The sequence below is a fragment of the Cynara cardunculus genome (assembly GCF_001531365.2).
Source record: "Cynara cardunculus var. scolymus isolate 2C chromosome LG 13, CcrdV1, whole genome shotgun sequence".
Classification (NCBI taxonomy): Eukaryota; Viridiplantae; Streptophyta; class Magnoliopsida; order Asterales; family Asteraceae; genus Cynara; species Cynara cardunculus.
The window spans coordinates 38,846,554-38,870,565 of NC_037540.1; the positions used below are offsets into that span (position 1 = coordinate 38,846,554).

Sequence of the window (24,012 nt, forward strand, 5' to 3'; positions counted from 1 at the left end):
CAAGTTTTAGAGAATTCTCTTGATTTGAAGTTTTCTCTATTTTAATGAATAATATAAATAACAAAAATCACAATTTTTATTTTAAAAAATCTATTGAAAATGTTTTTTTAATTAACCTGGATATCCAACTCGCTATGCATTGAAAATGTTTTTAAGAGCATCTGCAACAACTTCTCCGAAATGAATATGAGAACTCTAAAAAAAACGAATACTTATGAGAGAGAAATAATTTTTTATTCTTTATACCAATAAGAGTGCTTGAAATAAAATGTTTAAGAGAGAAATATTTTATCAATTGCATTTGAATATTTGAATAATATAATTAATGAGTTGGGTTCATACGAGACCAACCTGTTTTCGTAAGACCCATGAGACTATTTTTTTTACACTTGAAACTTCACAGCAAAATGTTGGGAAGGTAAAAAAAAAGCCCCAACTTTCACAACAAAAATACTGTAAAGGTTACCTTTACAGTGTTTTGCTGTGAAGTTTCAAGTGTAAAAAAGTGATCACACGGGTCTCACAAAAAATAATCTCACATGATTTCAAGTCTATAATTAATTGTGTAATCTCTAAATGAAGAATATATTAAAGGTTAAGGTAATATTTTAAAGATTTTGATTTTTATATTTAAAGAAAGGTTATATAAGTTAGTTTATTAAACAAATATTAACATAAAAATATATACTTAGATTTTTTTTTATCAAAATAATTAAGAAAATTAAAAAAATATATACCATTTCCATATAATTTGTGTACTTTTCCTGTTTTATATTTGATTAAAAATAGAAAAAAACAATATAAAACAGAATAAATAATTTCCAAACTGATTCCATCTCTTTGTTTATTAAATCACAGTTCTGTGTATCTTCTCCCCAACGCAAACCAACCACGCACATATGCTCTCACCAATACTTGGAGAATCACTAATTTAACACTTAAATCAAAGCAAACCCTTTTGCATTTGTCTCCTTCTCATTTCAGAATCATCTTTTGATTTCTAGCTCTTTGTCTTCACATCTTCTCTCTCGCCTAATTCACCCATTTGGGGTTCTAGATTCCCACTCAATTGGGTCTTCTTCTTTCTTTCTAGGGTTTTCTGATTTCTGCTTCATCTGGGCATCCATGGATGCTGCTGCTTGTGATCTTCAACTGGATGTTAATGGCCAAGAAACCTTCTTCATTCATGAGGTTTTAACCAATTCCTTTAAACCCTTAACCCTTTCTTTTTGTTAAGAATTGTGTTCTTAATTTGTCTGCTTTCATTGTACTGACAGCATTCATTGTTAGGGTAAATCTTGCATTTATTATCAAGTTTATGCTTCTTCTAAAACACCAAATTATTCACCCTTTCTGGAATCATGGTCCTCACCCTTTTCAATTTTCCTTATTTTCTTTTGTAATTTCTATCATTTTTCTTCCTTTGTATGTTCATGATTCTTTCCTTCTCAACCCATCAAAATTTCAAGTTCTTTTTTTGTCTTTCAATTGCTTTTCCCCTTTTAGTTTTGTAGAAATCTGTGTATATATGTGTATATATATATATATATGTGTGTGTATGTATGTATATGTGTGTATATATATGTGTATGTATATGTGTGTATATACATGTGTGTGTATGTATATAGAAACAATTTATATTTTCCATTCTTGAAATTTCTGTAGGAAGTGTCGTTTTCTTCTACACAGTCCAAAACCCAAAGTTGTTATCTTCATGCAAAAAAAGCTTCGGGTCTGCATTAAATAGACGTACCAATGGCTGAGATATATATATATATATATATATATATATATATTATTGTATGTATAGGTTGTATGCATATTTATTACTTCAAATTCATTAATGTGGGAGGTGGGGTGGGGTGGGGTGGGGTGGGTTGGGTACTATTACTATCTTGAAGCTTCTTCTTCTCTCATTTAAAAGACTTGTGAATTTATGAAGTGGGGTACTGAAAACTCTTTGTTTCGGCACATTGGATCTTTAGAAGCTCTTGGTTTACGAGAATCACATACCCAAATTGTGAAAGATTTGTCCCCTTCAACAAATTTATTGCATACAGTGACATCTCACCATTCCTTTGCAGCAAATTGGTCCTATTTTTCTACTTTATACCAATCCTGTTTTCTTCTTTCTTAAATTCTTCACCTTTTGTGGTGTTTTTAATGCACTGCAAAACTGTAAAAGTGTCTTTTGCCTTCTTACCTACACCTGTAATTCTCAAATGGTTTCGGTTTTTCTAAATCTACCAATGGTAAATGAGTGATTCGAATCAGAGCAGGTGATGCTTTTAAACCCCCCCTTTTGATTTCAAGATTATAGATACATTTTTTGACTTTTTTTCTGGTGATACGAAGAGGGTTTCTGTTGATCAGACGAGTTGTTTCTAGGATTCGAAGTTGGTTAGATTCTTGATCAAACGGGTTGTTTTCTAGAGTCTGACTTTGCGTAGATTCTTGAATGTTTCAAGCTTGGAGATTTGTTTTGAGTTTGGGGGTCAATGAGTTGTTTCTAGGATTTAGAGTTGCATAGGTTCTTGAATGTGTCTTTCTTGATCAAATGGGTTGTTTCTAGGATTCAACTCTGCTTGGATTCTTGAATGTTTATAGCTTAGAAATTTGTTTTGACTTTCAGGGTCAATGAGTTGTTTCTAGGATTCAAAGTGGGATGTTTCTCGGATTCGATTTTGCATAGATTCTTGAATGTTTTTAGCTTAGAGATTTGTTTCGACTTTCGGTGTCAACTAGTTGTTTCCAGGACTCAAAAGTTGCTTAGATTATCGAACGAGTTGTTTCTAGCATTTGACTTTCCATTGATTCTTGAAAAGCTTAGAAATTTGTTTTGACTCTCGGGATCATGAAGTTATTTCTAGGATTCTTGATGATTTGAAAAATACTAGGAATACATTTTGACTTCTATGATCAATCAAGTTGTTTTCTAGAATCCGAAATCGCATAGTGTTTCTAGGATCAAAGTTTCATAGATTCTTGGTTTCGAAGCGCAGAAATCGAACACTTATTTTCTAGATTGTAAGTCTGTTTGAACTAGAGTTTGTCATTGTTGATATATTTCACTTTGATTTCTTGTTATTGGGTGGAAAATTACGAGAAAAATACGAAAAAAGGTCTAAAATCATTGTGTTCTTATCTTGTTTGTTTCATAAAACGTTGCAGAAAATCATCTCATCCTACTGCGGCAGAATCAGGAGATTATTCGGTAAATCCAAAGGCGCGACAACGAATCTCAAAGTTATATTCCATGATTTTCCGGGCGGACCTGAAAGTTTCGAACTTGTATCAAGATTCTGCTACAACAATGGCAGAATCGATATAAACCCCTACACCGCACCTCGACTGTTCTGTGCAGCACATTATCTAGAAATGAACGAAACTATCACTGGGTCCCACAATTTACTCGAGCAATCGGAAAAATCCCTTGAAGAGATCAAGTTTTGGAGCTGGCCGGAACTTTTATCGGCTCTAAGGAGTTGCCAACATCTAGTCCCCATCTCGAGTTCTTCAGGAATTCTTCAGAAATGCTTGGATTCTTTAGTGGGCAGGCTCGTTTTCACAAGTGAAACGAGCCCATCGTGCCCTTCTAGTTCATCACCGGAAAGCTCGGTTCTTCGGCTATCCACCGATAGCAAAAGCACCGAGAGTCTTAAAAGCGGTTTCTTGCGGTCAACCTGGTGGTTCGAAGATCTTGTAACGGTTTTGACGCCAAATTTAGTGAAATTGTTGGTAAAATCAATGGTTCTTCACAAATTCGATCTTGGCGTTACAAGTAGGTTTCTCTTTTACTATCAAAAATCAAGATTTATCGTCGTCAATTTTGACGAAAAGCGAGAAATAACCGAAACCGTCATCGATAGTCTTAGCTTGCTAGACCAACGCTCTGTTCCTTGCAAGAGTTTATTCGGGATTTTACGGGTTTCTTTGAATTTAAACGTTAAGAAGATCTGCAAGAACAGTTTAGAGCATATGATCGGTTCACAGTTGGATCAAGCGACGCTAGATAATCTTCTCGTTCCACCCCCACACGGGTCGAATCATCTTTACGACGTTAAACTCGTCTTACAGTTTGTTAAACATTTTTTAGCCGGAAAAGGCGGGCGAGAAGTTCCAACGTCCCAGATGAAGAAAGTTGCTCGATTGATAGACTCATATATCGCGGAAGTGGCTCCCGATCCTCGCTTAAAGGCCTCGAGGTTTTTGGCTCTTGTAACGGCCCTCCCGGAGTCTGCTAGAGACTTGTACGATGAAATCTACCATGCCATCGACATTTTTCTTCGGGTAACAATTCTTCCTTTTTCCGATGTTTGTTGATATTAAAATTTAAAACACATGGAATCTTTTTTAATCTCTCTCTAAAAAGAGTTTTATAAAGAGAATATGTCTAGCTGATTTGGAACTACAATAGATATTAAATGGCGACCACGTAAATCCGTTTCTTCCTAGCGTTGGTTTTCATTCCGTGCATTCGTGTAACACAGGTCCACACGGGGTTATCAGACGGAGAAAAAACGAGCATATGCGAAAGCATCAACTACGACAAGCTTTCAACCGAAACATGCAACCATCTGACTCAAAATGACAAATTCCCGTCAAGATTTGCCACGACGGCTCTCAAAGCTCAGCAAAGGAAGCTCGAGAACTTGTTCCGTGATATGGACTTGAAAAGACGGTTGGTAGCTCCGGGTCGTGAAGCGGTGGAAACGGAACCGAAAGACGGGAAGAGTGAGCAAGTTGTACTTTATGCTGAACAAGTTGTACATCAAGTGGATATTGTACATGAGAATGAGAAGATGAGGGCACATTTGGAAGGGATGCAATGGAGGGTGGTTGAGTTGGAGAAAGTTTGTAGAAAAATGCAAACACAAATGAGCAAGCTCTTGAAATCAAAAGTGTCTACACAAACTACTTCTAAATCATTGCCAAGGCTTTGTTCATGATATATATATGAATATATTTTTTGAAGTAAATAATAAGAAAAATATTATATCAAGTTTCAAGTGTAAAAAAGTGGTCTACTTGGTCTCACAAGTGTCATTGATCCCAAATTTCTCTCTCTCTCTAGTCTCTCTCTCTCTCTCTCTCTCTCTCTATATATATATATATATATTCTTGTGTTTCTTTATTAATGTATTTTTGTTTACTAGTTGTTTATCTGTATAATATAGTGATATGTAAAATAAGACGTTGATATGTCATCTTTTTTTTTTTCTTTCTATCCTGCTAACATTTAATTTATACTAGAAGAGTACTCGCGCAATGCAGTAAGACACATCTCGATTTTAATGTTCTATTTTATTATTTGTCTCTGTCGATGTTGTAATACGATTTTATGTGTTTTTAAGAAAACAATAATGATTTTATTTTTGAATAAAATATAAATTTGAAGATATCGTAAAAAAATAAAAAAAAATATATCAATGTTAATATCAAATCAACTATTTAAAAGTTCTCATTTTTTATGTAATTTCTTTAATTTTTTATTATTATTATAATTTAATTTAAATTTAACGATGAAATAATTTATTTTTGGTTTAATAATATAACATTTTATAAAGATAATAATTAATTATTCTGTTAGAACTCAATAATTATCCTAATCATATTTTAGATATTTTATATTTAAAATGAGATGTTTATCATGTATTTGATTATGTTTATCTGCAATTAGTTACACGAATTCAGATATGGAGCTTTAATAAGTTGTACTTACACACAATCTACTTGCAATCTTGAGTTTTAAGTAATATGCATTAATAAACAGTACTTTACGCATAAAAAATGGGTTTTAAGAGTTTTTGTCAAATGTTTTATAATATAGTATAGATACGTACTTACTATACCTATATTTACTTAACCAACCCTACTCTACGTATTGGTCTCATTAGTTTTCACATGTCGGGATTTGATTAAAAGAGCAGAGAAAGGAACGGGAAAGGGGTGGCGGTTGAACTTTTTTTTCTGTATCCAAACGTGTCTTTCTCTATGAAAGTATTTCTATTTATATAGCGAGTATCTATTTGAATATGAAATTCAAATTCATGTTTTTTTGTCGAGCAAGTCGACAATTTAAAAGGCCCATATGGGATTCTTTTACTGTGATTTTTTACATTTGTTTTCCCCCCATTTCTTTTATTAATATTTGTCGGAGATCTAAAATGGGAAAAATCCATTTGTGTTTGTATATTTAGTGAAAGAGCTATAAGACCGCATCCGGGAGGCGGTTTTTTTGTCGTTACCAAACGAACTTTGGATATTTCATCTAGAGGTGGGATCAGGGGCGGATCTACCTTGTAAAAGGTGGGGGGAAAGGCCCCCATTAAAAAATTAAAAAAAATGAATTTTCTAAGGGTAAAAGTTGTTTTTTTTTTTTAATTTCTACCATGGTTTTCTTCTGTAATTTCTTGTTAGGCCCCCACCAACTAAAGAAAGTATCTTGAAATCAACCAAAAAACTGAAAAGTTCCTCGAAATTGATAAAAAAAACCTTTAAAAATCCCTCGAAATAATCCAAAAAACTTCAAAAATCTCTTGGAATAGTGGAATAAGGCTAAAAACACATCGGACGACTTTGTGGGCGTTTAAGCTACCTTAAAGGTGCCCCCACTAGACCAAAATCCTGGATCCGCCACTGGGTGGGATGTGGATGATGAACTATATACAGACAAATGCGTTATCTATTACTGTATTTATATTTTACATTTGAAGTATATTTAAAATAAAATTTAAATTTAGGTTCTTTTATCGAGTTAAGTCTTGACAAATTTAAAGGCCCATGTGGGCATTGTTTTACTTCGATTTTCAAAGGGTTGCATGTTCTTTATTTCTATATTCATTAATATCCGTCTGGTTGAAAATAACGTAAACAAGCAATGAAAGCATATTAAACGGATTCACGAAATCAAAAACAGAGGTTGGTTTTTCTTTTGAGGGAGGAGGGTGTTAAGATATATACAGTAACACAGACCATAAATCAATCCCAAAGGATAGCAAAAGATACGTAACGACTTCTTCGATTCAATAATTTTCAATCATTAATAAACAAAATACAAAAAAACGGGTGTGATCATACCAGCACTAATGCACCGGATCCCATCAGAACTCCATAGTTATGCGTGCTTGGACGAGAGTAGTACTAGGATGGATGACTCCCTGGGAAGTCCTCGTGTTGCACCCCTAAAAAAACCCCACAAGGGTGGTGTCTGATTAATTTGAGCTTGTCAAAAGTATCAGAAGGTCTCAGGTTCAAATCCAATAAGGAATAAAAATCCCTCTGTGGCCACGGAGGTTCAAACGCGGTGATTCCGGGCTATCTGCAAAGCAGGTGGTTGCCCTGGGATTAGTCGGCTCGTATAACGGGTTAAAATCCAGGTTAATAAAAAAAAAATACAAAAAACACTGTTTGATGACTAAATATATACCATCAAGCTCATAGAGCCGAAAAAAATACAAACAAACAAGCCTAACGGGTTTTTTGGGTAATCGTGGAATTTCGGACCAGCTTACGCACACTGACCAATGCTTCCAGTGACCACAATTGGTATGAGTTATCGCAGGTGAACCTCCATGTATAAGGGTTTCGAGAGCGTTTCGATTCGAACCCGTAATAGATGACATTTTCCACTACATCTCCCAGAGATTTAACCAATACATCTTTTTTATTCTTTGAAGTGATAGATTATAGCAACTCGAAACAATATACAACTTTCGGGTAAGTTACCAAACGATTTTTAACGTCAAGTTATACGTTATGCATCGATAGTTGTACATTCCTTAAAGGAAAAGTGTCTCTCTTTCTCTTTTTAACTTTTGGTTTTTGTAAAAATGTCAAGTCCTTTTCCGTGTCTTCCCACTCATTTTGTTTCCTCAATTAATTTAATATAAATCATTTACAAAATAAAATTTGTATAAAAAAGCATGTGTTTTACATTACTTGTACTAAAAAGCATACACAGAGATTTCAGACGTACATGTTGTACAACTTACCGATGCATTTCGAGAAACACCCTGTGTTTCACATTCTCGATTTTCATTGGATGTGTGTGAAGAACGCGTTGGGATTATTTGCAATATATAATCGTATCGTACAACCATCTAATGCATATTGATACAGACTTGCACTTGTTATTTCTAATCTTAATGTTTATGCAAAAAGGCTTGTAGCCAACAACCTTTGGGCCCGTTGACACTGTGCCGCTCTGAAAGTATCATGTGAAAAGTAAAGCAGGTGCACAACCTTTGATGATTGACTAGTTATGGAACAAAAGAGAGGGTAGACGCCACCTCTGAGAGATAAATCGACGCATGCATCTCAATGGCAGAGGAGTGTTACCTACGCTCGAACCCAAGACCTCAGTCACAATTTACACTTACACCTTTGCATTGGAACAAATCAACAGAGTTATTTAGGGTAGGGGTGGCAAAAAAATGACCAAACCCGCTAACCTAATCCGAACCCAACCCAAAATTAGCAGGTTGGGTTGAGATTTTCAACTCATTTAAATAAATGGGTCAATTCGCCCAACCCATTTAAATAAATGGGTTGGGTTGGGCTGAATTTTTTGATCCGTTTTCAATTCATTTAAAATATTATATAATTTTATCTTATTCTTAATATTATATCTAGTATTCTAATTTTTAGTTTTGTTTTATTCTCAATTAAAAATCCTACCGTCATGAGATGAAACTTCAAATTTCAATCGCCTCCATTACTTTTAATCATCATGAAACCCTAAGAAAACTCTTTAGTCCATTACTCCATTATGGCCTCCAAAGTCCAATCCAATTTATTTTGAACAATATATTTGTTGTAGTTGTGTTTTATTTAAACTTTGAACAATTTGTTTGTATTTGTGTTTATGTTTATTAAAAAAAAATTAAATAGTCTAGTCCTTTTTTTATTTAAAAATTTAAAATTAAATGAGTCAACTCAGGTTCAACCCATTTATTAACAGGTTGGGTTAAGAAAATCATAAACAGGTCAACCCGTTGTTAACCCATTTAGGTAATAGGTTGAGTTGGGTTGAAAAATCTCAACCTATTTAATTAAAAGGGTTAGGTTGGGTTGAGATTTTCAACATGTTTAATAAATGGGTTGAACCCAACCCAACATGACTCATTATCACCCTTAATTTAGGGATGCACATGGGTTAGATTGATCAGTTTAAAAGCATTTAAACAATTCAAAACCAACCCAACCCAACACGATTCATGGGTTCAGACTAACACCATGTGATACAAGCTTGTATTCAGTAATTTATAATTTTTTGGATTTTGACCAAGTGGGTAATAGTTGACTTACATGCAACAAATGATTGTACTGTACAACCATCTATTGCACAATGATACAAGCTTGTTGTAAGTATTCTATAATATTTTAGATTTTGACCAGGTGGGTAATGGTTGACTTAGATGCAACAAATGGTTGTACGTAATGATTGACTTAGATGCAATAGACACGATTGTACCGTACAATCATATGTTGCATGAAAGTACAAGCATCCAATGCATGGACATATTATTTTGGGAATGTAGAAAGGTAGGCATTTTAGCTTACACGCCACTCCTTGTCTAGGTTTGATATTGTGAAGTCCATATGCGTTACGGTTTGTCTACTCTTTCTATAGTCGTACATCTGTCCCCTTAAATACAAATATATATATATATATATATACAAATATATATATATATATGTACAAATATATATATATATATATATATACAAATATATATATATATATACAAATATATATATATATACAAATATATATATATATATATATATATAGATAGATATATAGGGTTAGGTTCACGTGAGACCAAAAGTTTTTCGTGAGACCCGTAAGACCAATTTATGTTCATTGATCAATTTTATAAGTTTATGATCTAATGGTTTAAAGTTGCACGGTGGCAATTTTGTAATTATTGAGAAGTCTCGTGGCGTTTATGAATGTTCAGATCTAACGATTGTAGATCTAATCCAAAGGTTAAGAATTGGTCTTACGGGTCTCACGAAAAATCATTGGTCTCACATGATCACAAGTCTAGATATATATATATATATATATATATAGAGAGAGAGAGAGAGAGAGAGAGAGAGAGAGAGAGAGAGAGAGGAGTGATTAAATACAAACCAGCCAATTTGTACAAATCGTGCAAACCACCCTCATCCGTCGATTTCATTGTTTAATCTTGTGAAATTATTTCATATATTATACTTTTTTTGATAAAGTTGTTTCAAATACTTAATGAAATTTTAATGAAATTGTTTCATGTATTTCTCTAAAATTTAAAATAATGAAGATGGTAATATCTATTATTAGCACCCTCCATAATAAAAATGATTAATCAACCTCTTATAATTACAAAAAAATGAACAATAAAATATCTATTATTCATAGCAAAAACACTGTAAATGTTACCTTCACAATGTTTTGCTGTGAAATTTTAAGTATAAATATCGTGTCTCACGTGTCTTATAAAAACAATATTGTCTCACATGATACCAAGCCTCCCCCCCCCTCTCTCTCTCTCTCTCTCTCTATATATATATATATATAAATAATATCCAATATAGTTTTTAAATTATATTTAATATCTTAATCACTTGTAAATTTTCATAAAATCCGACCTATTTTGACTCTATACAAAATATATCCATTTTATTTATTACTGTGGATTTCTAGGTCACCTTACACCGATTAATCCCCTAGACGACTATAAATAGTCAGGAGTTATCGTAGATGAACATAGCCACAAGCACTTAGATTCAAACCCAGAGTAAATGAGATTTGTACTACATCTCCCTGCAAAGTTTTACTTTGAATCATGTTATCCCTAATTTGCCAATTCTAATCTATACTATATTATAAAACATTTGACAAAAACATTTAAAAACTATCTTTTATGCATGACATACTGTACATTGATGCATATTACTTAAAATTTTAGATTACAAGTAAATTATGCACAAATACAACTTATTAAAGCTCCATGTTTGAATTCGTGTAACTAACTGCGGATAAACATAATCAAATCGAGGATAAACATCTCATTTTAAAATCTAAAAAATCTAAAATATAATTAGGATAATTATCGATAACTAACAAAATAATTAATTATTATCTTTATAAGAAAATTATATTATTAAACCAAATATAAATTACTTCGTTATTGTACCTAAATTAAATTATATTAAAAAAATTGAATTAAAAAAATAAAAAATTTTAAATAGTTAATTTGATACTAATATCGATATATTTTTGTCAAATTTTTATTATATCTTCAAATTTGTATTTTATTAAAAATAAAAACATCATCGTTTTTTCAAAATCACATAAGATCATATTATAACATCGATTGAGATAAAGAACAAAATAAAATATTAAAATCAAGATGTATCTCGCTGCATTGTGCGAGTACCCTTCTAGCATTAAAATTATAAAGGTTTGGATTGGGCCTCATTAAAAACCTTGTGGGCTTATGTGTTTAATTTGGACCCAAAAATTTAGAAATTTGGACCTCTTTAGTTTATGGCTTTACGCGTTTAAATTATTAAGTTTAAATAGATAGTGAAAAAGGCCAAAAACCGGATTTTTGAGTTTTGATTGGGCTTGGATCAATGGGCCAAAATATGTGAAGCCCACACCCTTGAAACCCATATTCATAATAATTTATAATTACTAGAAGCGTACTCACACAATGTAGCGAGATAATCTCGATTTTAAAGTTTCGTTTAATTCTGTCTCCGTCGATATTATAATACGATTTTATGTGGTACTGAAAAAACGATAATGCTTTTATTTTTTGAATAAAATATAAATTTATAGGTATCATAAAATTTTGAAAAAAATATCAATTTTAGTATTAAATTAAATATTTAAAGTAGGATGGAAGCTTACATATTGAGGTGAGTTCGATTATTTATAAAACTAGGATGCATGTCTATACATAAATATGTTTTTTTAAGTATATAACATTTATATACGACAAATGCAACAAATAAACTCACACACCCTCCTCATATTTGGTAAGGTTTTGAACCCCTGACCTTCTAGGAGGCCAAAGACTACGATACCGTTATGCCAAATGCCCTTTGGTTACATATACAAAATGTATATATACAAATACGTTGATCTATCATGACGATGGTAAGTGGTTGTGACAAGCTATGAATGGTGGATCTATGGATGGCGGCGATAACGTATGGTCAGGAACATAGGCAGGATGGTGGTTGGTAGGTTGGGTAGGTGTGAATGCGAAATCGGGAAATAAGTTTTCATTCTCAATTTATCGAGGATGGTTCGTTACCCCAAATTCATTAATGATTGATTCCATAATATTAATTATTGAACCCATTTTTTTTTTTTCATTTCCTAAATATATACGCAGAAGCAATCTGCGAAAAATGTTTCGTTTATACCTTCAACTCAGACCAAGTTTTCTACGTATATAACACGTATTATAAGAAGAAACCTTTTTGCCAAATCCTGTGTCTGAGTCTTTTCCCTCCATCACATTTTCGCATGTCGCTGATATTTATGAAACAATTTCTTTATCAATTTGGATAGAAGAAATATCTGTATAAATCATACCCTTACTGTATCTGATTTTAACTGAGTTATATTAGCCATGTTTGGTTTGATTTTGGTTTATATCCCGTTTTCAAGAGTTCAGTAAACCGTCCCAAACAGTCCTTATTTCCTAGAATAGTAACATTCGACCCTTGTATAAATCAAGTTTCGAAATGTACAATTAACCTTCTTGATATATGTACTTAGGGGCCGTTTACCAAACACTTACCCGGTAAGCGCTTACCGGTAAAATTTAACACTACCACGTACTTACCGGGTAAGACTTTAGTCCACTAAAACGGCATCGTATGCTACAAATTACCCAGTATGGTAAGAGTCGTCGCACTCACTTACCGGGTAAGACTCTTGATACTTGTCTCTTTCTTACCGGGTAAGATTCTTGGTCTTTACCATATTCATCCGGCAAGATAATGTGACTTGATAAGTCTTACCCGGATGAACGTTTGGTAAACGGCCCCTTAGTTTCCATTGGTTTAATTTATATGTTTTATGTATTCATCAATATGACAAAATTGAGAAAATTCACATTAAATGTATAATAGTTGTTAATGGATATAATAGTTGTTAATGGATAAATATGTAAATTCACATTAAATGTATCTTATTTTGTTTAACATAAAAGGTAAGTATCATATTTAGCATTTACCAATTGAGAATATGATTACAAATTGAACTTATTTTCTAGAAAATGCATCTTATCAAGTCACATTACTTTACTGGATGAATATAATAAAAATTAAGAATGTCACTCGGTAAAAACGAGACAAGAACCAAGAGTCTGTTTACGTGGTATGTGAAGGCGACGACTCTTATCACAACAAGCGTTTACTGGGTAAATTGTTGCATACGTTGTCATTTTGGTGGACTAAAGTTTTCCCTGGTAAGTAAGTGGTAGTGTTAATTTTACCGGTACAAGCTTAACAGGTAAGTGTTTGGTAAACGGCCTCTTAATAACGATTAATTAAAACTTTAGAAAGAATATAACAATTTTTTTTATCATTTATTACAGGGAAAGTTCAGAAAAACACAATAAACCTTTTCATTTTTATAATTAAATTCATGATAATTTTAATAAAATAAATCATCGAGCTTTCTCATTTTAAATGATTAAGTCATTAGACACTTTGTTAATAAATAAATCATTTAACTTTTACAAATTAGTTGAATACATTCTTTTAACCTAAAAGGTTACTTATAACCGAGTAAGAAGGTTTTTAAGTAAAAGAAAATGTAAATCAGTTTTACTGTTTCAAACTCTAAGGGGCTGTTTGGATCATGGGAATTGAAAGGAATTGGAATGTTCAATTCTTTGACCAAATTCCAAATAGAGTGTTTGGTTAATGGAATAAGACTATGAAATCCTTTCAATTCTAGTCGATTCTTTCACGCACAGATTTTACAATTCCATGGCAATATGCTAGGATTTCAATTCCTTTCCTACAGATTCCTTCCCTAATCCAATTCCATGCAATCAAACGCAATCACAAGGCATGGTCAAATTCCATCAGATTTCATTTCATTCCCTCAAAGTTAAATTCATTTGATGAATTCCAATTCCATCGTATTCCATTCTACGAACCAAACGCTTCCTAAGTCATTCAAATCCACCGTACCCAACACCATCCGTCCCCCTCGCCACCCCTCCTCGCCCCATCCTTTTCCGCTCTCTATCATCATCGTTGGTCCCTGTCATCAATCTCCTTCTATCGGTTTTTTCTTTTCTTTCTCTTTTTTTGATCCATCCATATGTATTCCATTAAATTGCGTAAAAGACGGAAAATCAAAAACGGCCCATAACGTTTTTATCGTAAGGTGTGGCTCATGTCATGTCACGGGTTTTTTGTAACACATGATTTTTTTTTCAAAAAAAAACATTTTTTATTTTTTTTATCTTTTGTGTTTTTGCATTTTTAACTTTAGATTTTACATTTTTATAGATCTAATTAATCACAGTTTCACAAATTCATAAATTACAAACTCACGGTTAAAATGAATTTGTAAAATTATCATTCTAAAATTTATTTTAAAGGTTTAATCAAGAACTTATTCTTATAATAATAATCTATATGAGTTTTCAGTTTCTAATATTATCTGATTAGATAATATATATAGAAAACATATATCTATATATGACATACAAATTTGTCGTCTTATATCACGCCTTGAAAAACGCCGTGTCCTCGTTGTGGCGTATAAAGCTTGAAGCTTTGCCACGCCCACACGTTTTTGAACCTACGGAATATAAAAGGCTTAAGGGAAGAGATCACAAACAAATGCATATTGAGTAGTTCACCAACTTTGCTACTTGAACGAGTCCACTAAGTATACGCTGATTGACTAAATACGTTTTTTACAGTAAAACTAGACATTTTTTTACAAATATAACTATATAAGCACATAATCCTCACTTATACAGATCTTATATGGACTCAAATATAAATAATTTGTATCGATAAAAATATCAGTAGAAAACACAACAGATCAAATATCAATTTGGATGTGTGTTCTGTGTTCCTTTTGTTCAGAAAGGTTTTAACAAAACAGATGTTTTATTAAAGAAACCGCTTGTATTTTATTAATACTGTAAAGTTTATTTTAATAAGGAATCATCCTATATTAATTCTCGCTACAACTATCATGCTACTGATAATTCAGTACGTACACTTACGATCTTCTGGATTTCTTAACACAAGTTTAATTTTTTTACTGTAGTTGTTCATGGCACACACCATGAAATAGATTTTCATCAAGTTTTAGATCAATGCAGAAGACAACTCGTGATTTCTTAAATTCCAAGTTTTACATCTGTTTCAACATCGATAAAAATATATATTAATGGACAAATTGCATGAAAAAACAATGTACTTTAACTTGATTCTTATTTTGTGTAACGCACTTTCAAAACTTCTATTTTGGTACCTAAAATGTAAAGTTTTAAATATTTAAGTACCCGGGTAATCGGTTGAAAACTAATTTTTGATTTAAAAAAAAAGACTAATTTTAGATTAAAAAAAATAATGTCACTAACCACCTCAACAAATAATACTGAGTTGAATACCACATCTCTCGCCACATCAGCATGATAACCGATTAATGATTCAATCGGTTACCCAAATACTTAAATGCTTAAAACTTTATGTCTTAGGTACCAAAATGGAAGTCTTAAAAGTACGTCACCCAAAAATAGAAATCAAGTTAACGTACATTACTTTTTCATGCAATTTGCCCTATACTAATCCATAAAACAATAATGATGGTTGTCAATTATCAAACTATAAAACCACAAGGATGGCGTCTGATTGTTTTGAGCTTAGGCTTCAAAGGTCAAAAAGTACCTGGAGTTCTCAAGTTCAAATCCAACGAGGAATAAAAATCCCCTTGTGGTGCAACGGAGGTTCAAATGTGATGACTCCGGACTACCCACAAAGCAAGTGGTCACCCTGAGACTAGTCAGCTCGTATAACAGGTTGGATATCCAGGTTCATAAAAAAAATTATCAAAACTATATATTAATTATAAAGTGTATATAATTAGTTAAGATATAATAATCATACATTTAAATAGCATTGTTCTTTTGAATTTTAATAAATAAAATTGGGTTTGAAAAAACGAACAAGTAGAAATCATAATGCAAACATTAATGTGATGTTGATATCATTTATACCACATCAACACAAACTTTAATTCATGGCCACAAGATCCTTAAATTCGATTTTGTTTTAAACTAAGATACGTAGCTACGCCAGAATAATCGACAGCTATATAGACCGAATAGGCAAAATCATTTAATTTTTTCCAAGAACGAGAATTGTCCGCATTCAATCTGATTGACCTAATTATTTTTATCCAAAAGTTTAGCGAGATGTTGATTGATTTTATCTGTTCGTTTTTCGGACACCTGGTGTGAAATATCGAAAACCATTATTACGTTTATTAATGCGATAGATGGTGATGTTCTAACACGTTCTTTGGAGGGCCGAGTGTTGATTTGGACTGAACGTTGAAGATATATACGCAATTGTATGAAAAAGATGTAATTGATAATGTTAGTGGCAATCCAAGAAAAGGAAAGGTTAATTAGTGGGTTTGCAGAGATGTGCGATGTTTGTGCAGTTGATTGCACAGAACAATGTTGTTAAACTGTGGTCGCTGTTGAATTGTTCCAATTGAAAAGGGGTGAAGTTTCCATAACAGGGTCTCGGATTCTAATCTGCCTCGACAACCCTATATATCCTATGGCATAGGGATTTTTCTCCCTCGTGAATCCATGATAGTCATGAGACCGTTACAGAGGGGAGCGCTCTGTAGGGTAGTGCAACAGTTTTTCTCATGATAATGTCGTTTTGTCCTATTTAAAGGTCGTGAATTATGCCAAACCGTAACCCTGAGTGGTAGCTCAATTGGTATAACTTTCGATTTGCTCCCCAAACGTCATAAGTTCGTATCCCTCCAGTATCACGAGTTTTTCTTACTGTTAATTTCAGGGCCTAATCATTTTTTTTTAGATCTACACAAGCTTACTTAAACTTATGGTTACGAAAAAAAGACTTGAACCAAATCAACCATAATATACAATTGTGTACCATGATGTTATATCTGACGATTGTGACGTTTCACCCTTCATAATTTTCAACGTCATACAAACATTATGTGAATAAAATTGATAATTAAATAGCTGATAAAATTCAACAAATTCGTTTAAGGTGATATGATGAATCGGGAAGGGAAAACTAAATACCAAGGTGAACAATTTTTTTTATTAACCTGGATATCCAACCCGTTATGCGAGCCGACTAATCCCAGGGCGACCACATGCTTTGCAGATAGCCCAAAGTCACCGCATTTGAACCTCCGTGGCCACAAGGGGTTTTTTATTCTTCCTTGGATTTGAACCTGAGACCTTATAGTACTTTTGACCTTTGGAGCCAAGCTCAAACCAATTAGGCACCACCCTTGTGGTTCAAGGTGAACAATTTTTCTGACAATTTAAATGGCTTTCAAATATTCGATAGCTTTTTTTCCGAAAGACAACCTCATTTATTAAGAAAAAACCAACCAAAAAAAGGGAGCAAACTGCAAGGTACAACAATCTGCCAGACCAAATAAAACAGACAGAAAGCACGAAAGCTAAAAACCAAGAAGGCTACAAAGAAACAACATACAAACCAACCAAAATAAAACCAGAGAAACGAGTAGCTCATCCGAAGGTCTGCTAAAGAGAGGCAATCCAACGGTCTCGGGGGATGAAATCTTTATGAGATCTTCTCGAAATCCAATCGTATACTCTAATCCGTTTGTCAACAAACAATGCCTCTGTAGATGACGGTTTTTCTTCGTCTAAAAAACCGTGCTATTTATTAAAACTTCAAAAATAATTTTTTTTAAGAAATATACAAACATTTTATTGTTAGGAGCTGTTTACCAAATACTTACCCGGTAAATGCTTATCAATAAAATTTAACACTATTATTTACTTACTGGGTAAGATTTAATTCACCAAAACGACATCACATGCAACAAATTTACCTGGTAAGTACATACCATGGTAAGAGTCGTCCCCCTCACTTACCAGGTAAAACTCTTGGTCTTTGTCTCGCTCTTTACGGGTAAGATTCTTGGTCTTTACCATATTCGTCTGGTGTGTTAACGTGACTTGATAAACGCTTACCCGAATAAGCATTTGGTAAACGACCTCTTAGCGTAGTTTACACCTTTTGAAATATAATCAAACTAATTGGTTGAGGATGAATTTAATTACTTTGGTTGCTTTTAACTCTTTGAATTTCATTAAATGCCAAATCTATTATGGTTCATAAATATGTTTGTTATCTTACCCATTTAATATTTATTTAAAAAAGGTTGACTTCCTTGTACTTTTCAGATAACTATAATATTTTATATATTTTTAACTGATTTTCAACTTGACCGTTGACAACTCACTGTCTATACTGACCTCTATTAAAAATGTTGTCAGCAGGAAGCTGACTATAAGTTATTGACAAAGAAAGATCATAATGAACAAAAGTAACGAACTCTGAAACAAAATTTAGCAAAGAGCGTAGGCTACTGGTGCGATGCTAGCAACTAGTTGTAATGTAGTTCTGTGAGGCTCGGTTTTCAAGTTGATAAATAAAACTCGACCTAACTATAACTATACCTGTGTAAAGACCAAACCGATTAAGCTGATTTTGCTGAAACTATGTAAGATACTTATCCTGATTATGCTTCCTGTGACATTCTCATTCGATCTGATATCAGGTTTTATTTTCTCACCAAACTCTGTTTGAGACCAAATGGTACTCTTTTCTATTTTAAGCTCTATTAACTTTAAATTGCGAACCATATAGAAATGATACATGATTCATACTTTTGGAATCAGTATTTTATTGGTTACAGTTTGAGGAAAATATATTTAAATTCAGAGGTATCTTAATTATTAATGTAACAAATATAATAAAAAATGATTTCTAAAATATAACAAAATGAAAATATAAACCCTAAATATTACAAAACTAAGGGTCCGTTTGATTTTTTTTTATTAGCCTGGATATCCAACCCGCTATGCGAACCGACTAATTACAGGGTGACCACCTGCTTTGCAGATAGTCTGGAGTCACCGCATTTGAATCTTCGTGGCCACAAGGGGATTTTTATTCCTCCTTGGATTTGAACTTGAGATCTCCTATTACTTTTGACCTTTGGAGTCAAGCTCAAACCAATCAGGCATCACCCTTGTGGTTGGTCCGTTTGATATTTAGAATTGTTTTTGAGGGATTTGGATTTAATGGAAGGATTTGGAATCATTGATGTGTTTGGTTTGTAAGATTTGGAATGAAACCGGATTTCATTATTTATAAATAATTTATAGAAAAAATTATAAATAATTACAAAAATAATTGAATTACATTTTTATTAATCGATTATTACAAAACAAAGGTTTTTAAAAAAAATTAAAACCTTATTGCATACAATCTTACAAAATTCCGAGCGCTCCCTAAGGATTTCAAACTCTTATGTTTGATGGATTTCAATTAAATTCTAAGGATTTTAAATTCGAACAATCCAACAAACCAAACATATGATTGAAATGGATTTGAAATACAAATCCCACAAATTCCATTTCATTTCATTCCTTCAAATCAAACGGGACCTAAAAGTTTGAATGAAAAATTGTAGATTCTTATCTTCGTTTTTTTGTGTTCAACACCCCGTTCTTCTATAAATATTACATCACCTCCTATAACTTGAGTCTTTTACACAAAAACCCTTAAAATATGCTACTTTCTCATTTAGGCCCCGCTATTGCTATTAGCTTCGAACTGACTCGAGCTACACATAAATATAACGGTGAAACCAATCCGTGTGGGGCAAAGCGATTCTGTTGGTTTCAAAGCCACAATCTACACATCTGGTTGAAAAAGCCCCTTTCTTGCTTAGCAACCGTCCTTTTACTAATCTCCAACCACAAATTTCATCACACTTGGTCCTACCATCCACTTCCATAATAATCTTTGATCAACAACTTTTATTAAATTTGAGTTTACCTTCACATTTGAACCGACAAAACTCGATACTTTAACAGATGTACATGGTCTACACTCTACAACAGAAAGTAATAACACCTTTAGGATCGATCTAAACTTAATTATAGCAGACGTACGTAATGTATCTGATTTTGATGTATGATATAGTGGTAGGACGTATGCATACTTTAGACGATCTCTAGGCTCCAGCCGAAAGTGTTAAAACATAACACTAATTATGTCTGATTTGGGTTAAGTTATAATATTTTTCTATATCTGATATATATATATATATATATATATATATATTATCATTTAATAGAATTTATCTTGCTTATATCAATTAGTTTAAATAAATTAACTAAAATTATATTTTTATATTTGTATTTTTATATCTTACTGTCATTTACAATATTCACCACCTTTGAGCGAAAAGAGGTCAAACACAGGGGTGGAGCCACCTTGGAACCAGAAGGGGCATTGGCTCCCCCTCAAATTTCAGAAACAAAATTTAATATAATCCCAAACCTCAATTAACCACTTGAAACTTTATTTATTCGTATCAAATTATTTTTCTTTCCTTATAATTGTAGAGTTTTCTAAAGGTTCTGAAATAAATACGTTACTTTATTGAATACATAAATTTTTTAACGATAAATTTCATGTATTTTCAAAGGGTTTTTCTTATTTATACAGCTATTTTTTTTAACTATTTTTAGGACAAGTATTTATTAAAAAAACATAAAATACTTAAAAGTGTTTCTCAGCCTTGAAACAGTGAATTTTCTTACAGTTTTTCTAGGCACTCTCTACAAATAAACTCATACATCCTTCTCACATTTGGTGAGGTTTGAACTTCTAACCTCCTTAGAGGCTAAAGACTCGCATACCGCTAGGCCAAAGACCCTTTGATAAGACTTCATACTCTTGTCAGGCTACCTTTTTTGATATCGATCTATTTTAAGTAAATAAACGATATTTTTTGGAAACAATAATGAAAAATATTGAACTTTCAACAAAATACGATAAAAATCATTCAACTTTGGTGGTATGTTAGTTTTTGTGTCAAAAATGTTCGTAATAAATGAATTTAATAACAAGTTTAGAGCCGTGTGATCGAATTAAAAATTAAGTGAAAACATGTTGCATTCTCATTCAGGTGTCTTATTGTTGAATACAAATTAACGGTCTTCAAACTTCATCTTTCACTGTTATGTGCCATCAGTATTCAACTTTGGATTTACTGCAACTTCTTATTTAATACAATTAAAGCGATGATGTATTAGGGATTGATTGGTGAACAAAAAGAGATGGAATTTGGGAATATGTGATCTTATTTCCTTACTGCTATTCGGCTTCAACTGATTCCAGCTAGACATAAATAAATCGAGGATGAATACGTTCCGTGTTGGACACTGGTTCAGTTGGTTCCAAAAGCCACATTGTAAACGTCTTGCTGAAAACACCCTAACAACGTCCTTTCACTAAGACTTGACCCTACCGTTCACTTTTTATTGTTATTATTTAAAATTTTATGATAAATATAGAATCTTATAAAAAAAACCGATATTGAAACCGAATAAACACTCTGTATTATCAATAATCTACATAGTCTACAACATAAATTAATAACACCATCAGGGTCAAGGTTGATTTTAAAACTAACTGAATTAAATATAGCTGATCATACCTTATATCTATCTTACCGTTTCAGATAGTTGTCATCGTTTTATTTAAATTAAGCTATTTAAAATAATATAATTAACTATAATTATGGAAAATACGTATATATTATTAAAATAAATGTAGACAAATTGTAATGAATAATTATAAAATTTTAATTAATTTATGGCTTAATTACTTATTTTTAAATTGTTAATAAATCATTCGATTATTAATAACTATTACAAGTGTACTCGTGCAATGCAGTGATATATATATATATATATATATATATATATCGATTTTGATGTTTCATTTTATTTTGTATTTGTAGATGTTATAATACGGTCTATATGGTTTTGAGAAATACAAAATTGAAGATATAATAAAATTTTAAAAATAAATATATCTATATGTGTATCAAATTAACTATTTAAAAGTTCTTACTTTTTTGTGTAATTTTTTTTGATTTAATTTTTTATTGTAATTTAATTTAAATTTAATAACGAAGTAATTTTTTTTGATTTAATAATATGATTTTTATAAGAATAATAATTAAGTATTATGTTAGAACTCATTAATCATCCTAATTATATTTTAAATTTTTTATATTTAATATTAAATATTTATCATGTATTTGATTATGTTTATTAGCAGTTAGTTACAAGAATTTAAATATGGAGTTTTAATAAGTTGTAATTACGCATGATTTATTTGTAAACGTGAATTTTAAGTAATATGTATAAATAGACAGTACTTCATGCATAAGAATGGTTTTTAAGAATTCTTGTCAAATGTTTTATAAAAAAATCAGATAAAAATTATTTAAAACTATCAAATCTAGAGAGCATTTTAAAACAAGTTTAAAGTCGTGTGATTAAATAATTTTTTTTTAAATGAAAACATGTTATTATTTATTAATCGTAATTTTGGACTTTATTATCGCCAAAAACAAACCACTCCCATTTTCTCTCTATTAAATTACGTTTTTAGTCCATATGGTTTATTGAAATTGCTATTTTCGTCCTTCTATTTCTGAATTTAAGATCTGTATCCTTGTGGTTTACGATTCATTCTCGTTTTCTTTTCTATGATTCACAATTTAGGGGTGCACAAAAATCGACAAAACCGCCAACCCGTCCACCCCTATCCAAAATATAGACCGATTAACACATCACAATAATTTAACCAGTGGTTAATTGGTTTATAAAATATACAAACCAATGAAAGTAAGGTGGTTAGGTGCTTGTAAAATCAAACTAACCAGCGAAACCCGATAAAATTATAATAGTTATACCGAGAGCTTCTAAACACATCGTAAGCTAAACCAGTGCTGACGAATAACCATACCTAAATATTAATCTGAATTACCATGAATCTCAATGACCAAAAACTGCCAATTGACACGGTAAGTACTTATACACAGAAGTTTGCAGAAAGATTTCCTTTTACGAACGTCTTCGATCAGTGCAATGGGATGTGTCTATTTATCTATCTTTTGACTCTTATTGATTATTATTATAAGTCTATTAATATACACGACTACGTAGTCCATTGGACGGAAGTTTATTAATTATTTAACAATCCTAGTGATCCAGTACTTCAATGAGTCTAACTTTTGTTTTTTTAACCATAGACAACTTGAATAAATTCAGGGTTAAGGTTAAGGTAACAACTAAATAAGAAAAATTGAAAACCGTTCTCATTGATCGATAGTTTCATTTTAATTCGATGAAATGTGGAGGGAAGTGGGGTAAATGGCCGAATTTCGCTACAGCACCAGCTGCTCTAGATTGAGACCCGCTTTTGACTTATTCTACCCCATATTGTAGGGTGGATCTCGAAAGATATGACCCATAATCACAACGACCCAACTGCAAGAGCGGAGCTCTACCAACTGAGCTATATCCTCCCGAGCCAAGTGGAAAATGCATGATGAAGTCAGACGCTTCTTCTATTCTTTTCCCTAGCACAGCTGGGCTATATTCGACGTTCTTATCATGATATATATCTTGACACATCCGATAATTAGATATAAACTTAGATGACTGTAATATTTTTTATTTGTTTAAGTATCAACCACTAATATTTTATTTTTTAGCTTGAAGTTGTAATACAGTCATTTTCTTAAACATAAGTACAAAAATGGAAATTTTATCCTTTGGAGTGGTACCCGACCCTACCGGGGCGCGTATTTCCTAGTTTGATGGGTAAGAGGGAGGGAGG

General features: G+C 32.1%; 1 protein-coding gene and 1 non-coding gene across 3 annotated transcripts; both read left to right on the forward strand.

Annotated features, from left to right (window-relative positions):
• The first annotated feature begins 946 nt into the window (after positions 1-946).
• LOC112525892 (BTB/POZ domain-containing protein At3g22104) lies at positions 947-4,951 on the forward strand. 2 transcript variants are annotated; one of them, XM_025136208.1, is made up of 3 exons: positions 947-1,191; positions 3,172-4,290; positions 4,491-4,951. In XM_025136208.1, the coding sequence occupies exons 1-3, from the start codon at positions 1,126-1,128 to the stop codon at positions 4,947-4,949; spliced, it is 1,644 nt and encodes a 547-aa protein (XP_024991976.1). In that variant the 5' UTR covers positions 947-1,125; the 3' UTR covers positions 4,950-4,951. The 2 variants fall into 2 exon arrangements, with proteins under 2 accessions (XP_024991976.1, XP_024991977.1); XM_025136209.1 differs by lacking the exon at positions 947-1,191 and adding an exon at positions 2,211-2,279.
• A 2,115-nt stretch (positions 4,952-7,066) lies between these two features.
• On the forward strand, positions 7,067-7,185 carry LOC112526151. Its single transcript, XR_003070488.1, has one exon. It is a non-coding gene; the product is annotated as a 5S ribosomal RNA (ribosomal RNA).
• The last annotated feature ends 16,827 nt before the right edge of the window (positions 7,186-24,012 follow it).

Coding starts and splice junctions, on each gene's coding strand:
- LOC112525892 (XM_025136208.1), top strand. CDS start 1,126: ATGGATGCTGCTGCTTGTGATCTTCAACTGGATGTTAATGGCCAAGAA. Junction 1,192..3,171: donor AAACCTTCTTCATTCATGAG/GTTTTAACCAAT, acceptor AAAACGTTGCAG/AAAATCATCTCATCCTACTG. Junction 4,291..4,490: donor CCATCGACATTTTTCTTCGG/GTAACAATTCTT, acceptor CGTGTAACACAG/GTCCACACGGGGTTATCAGA.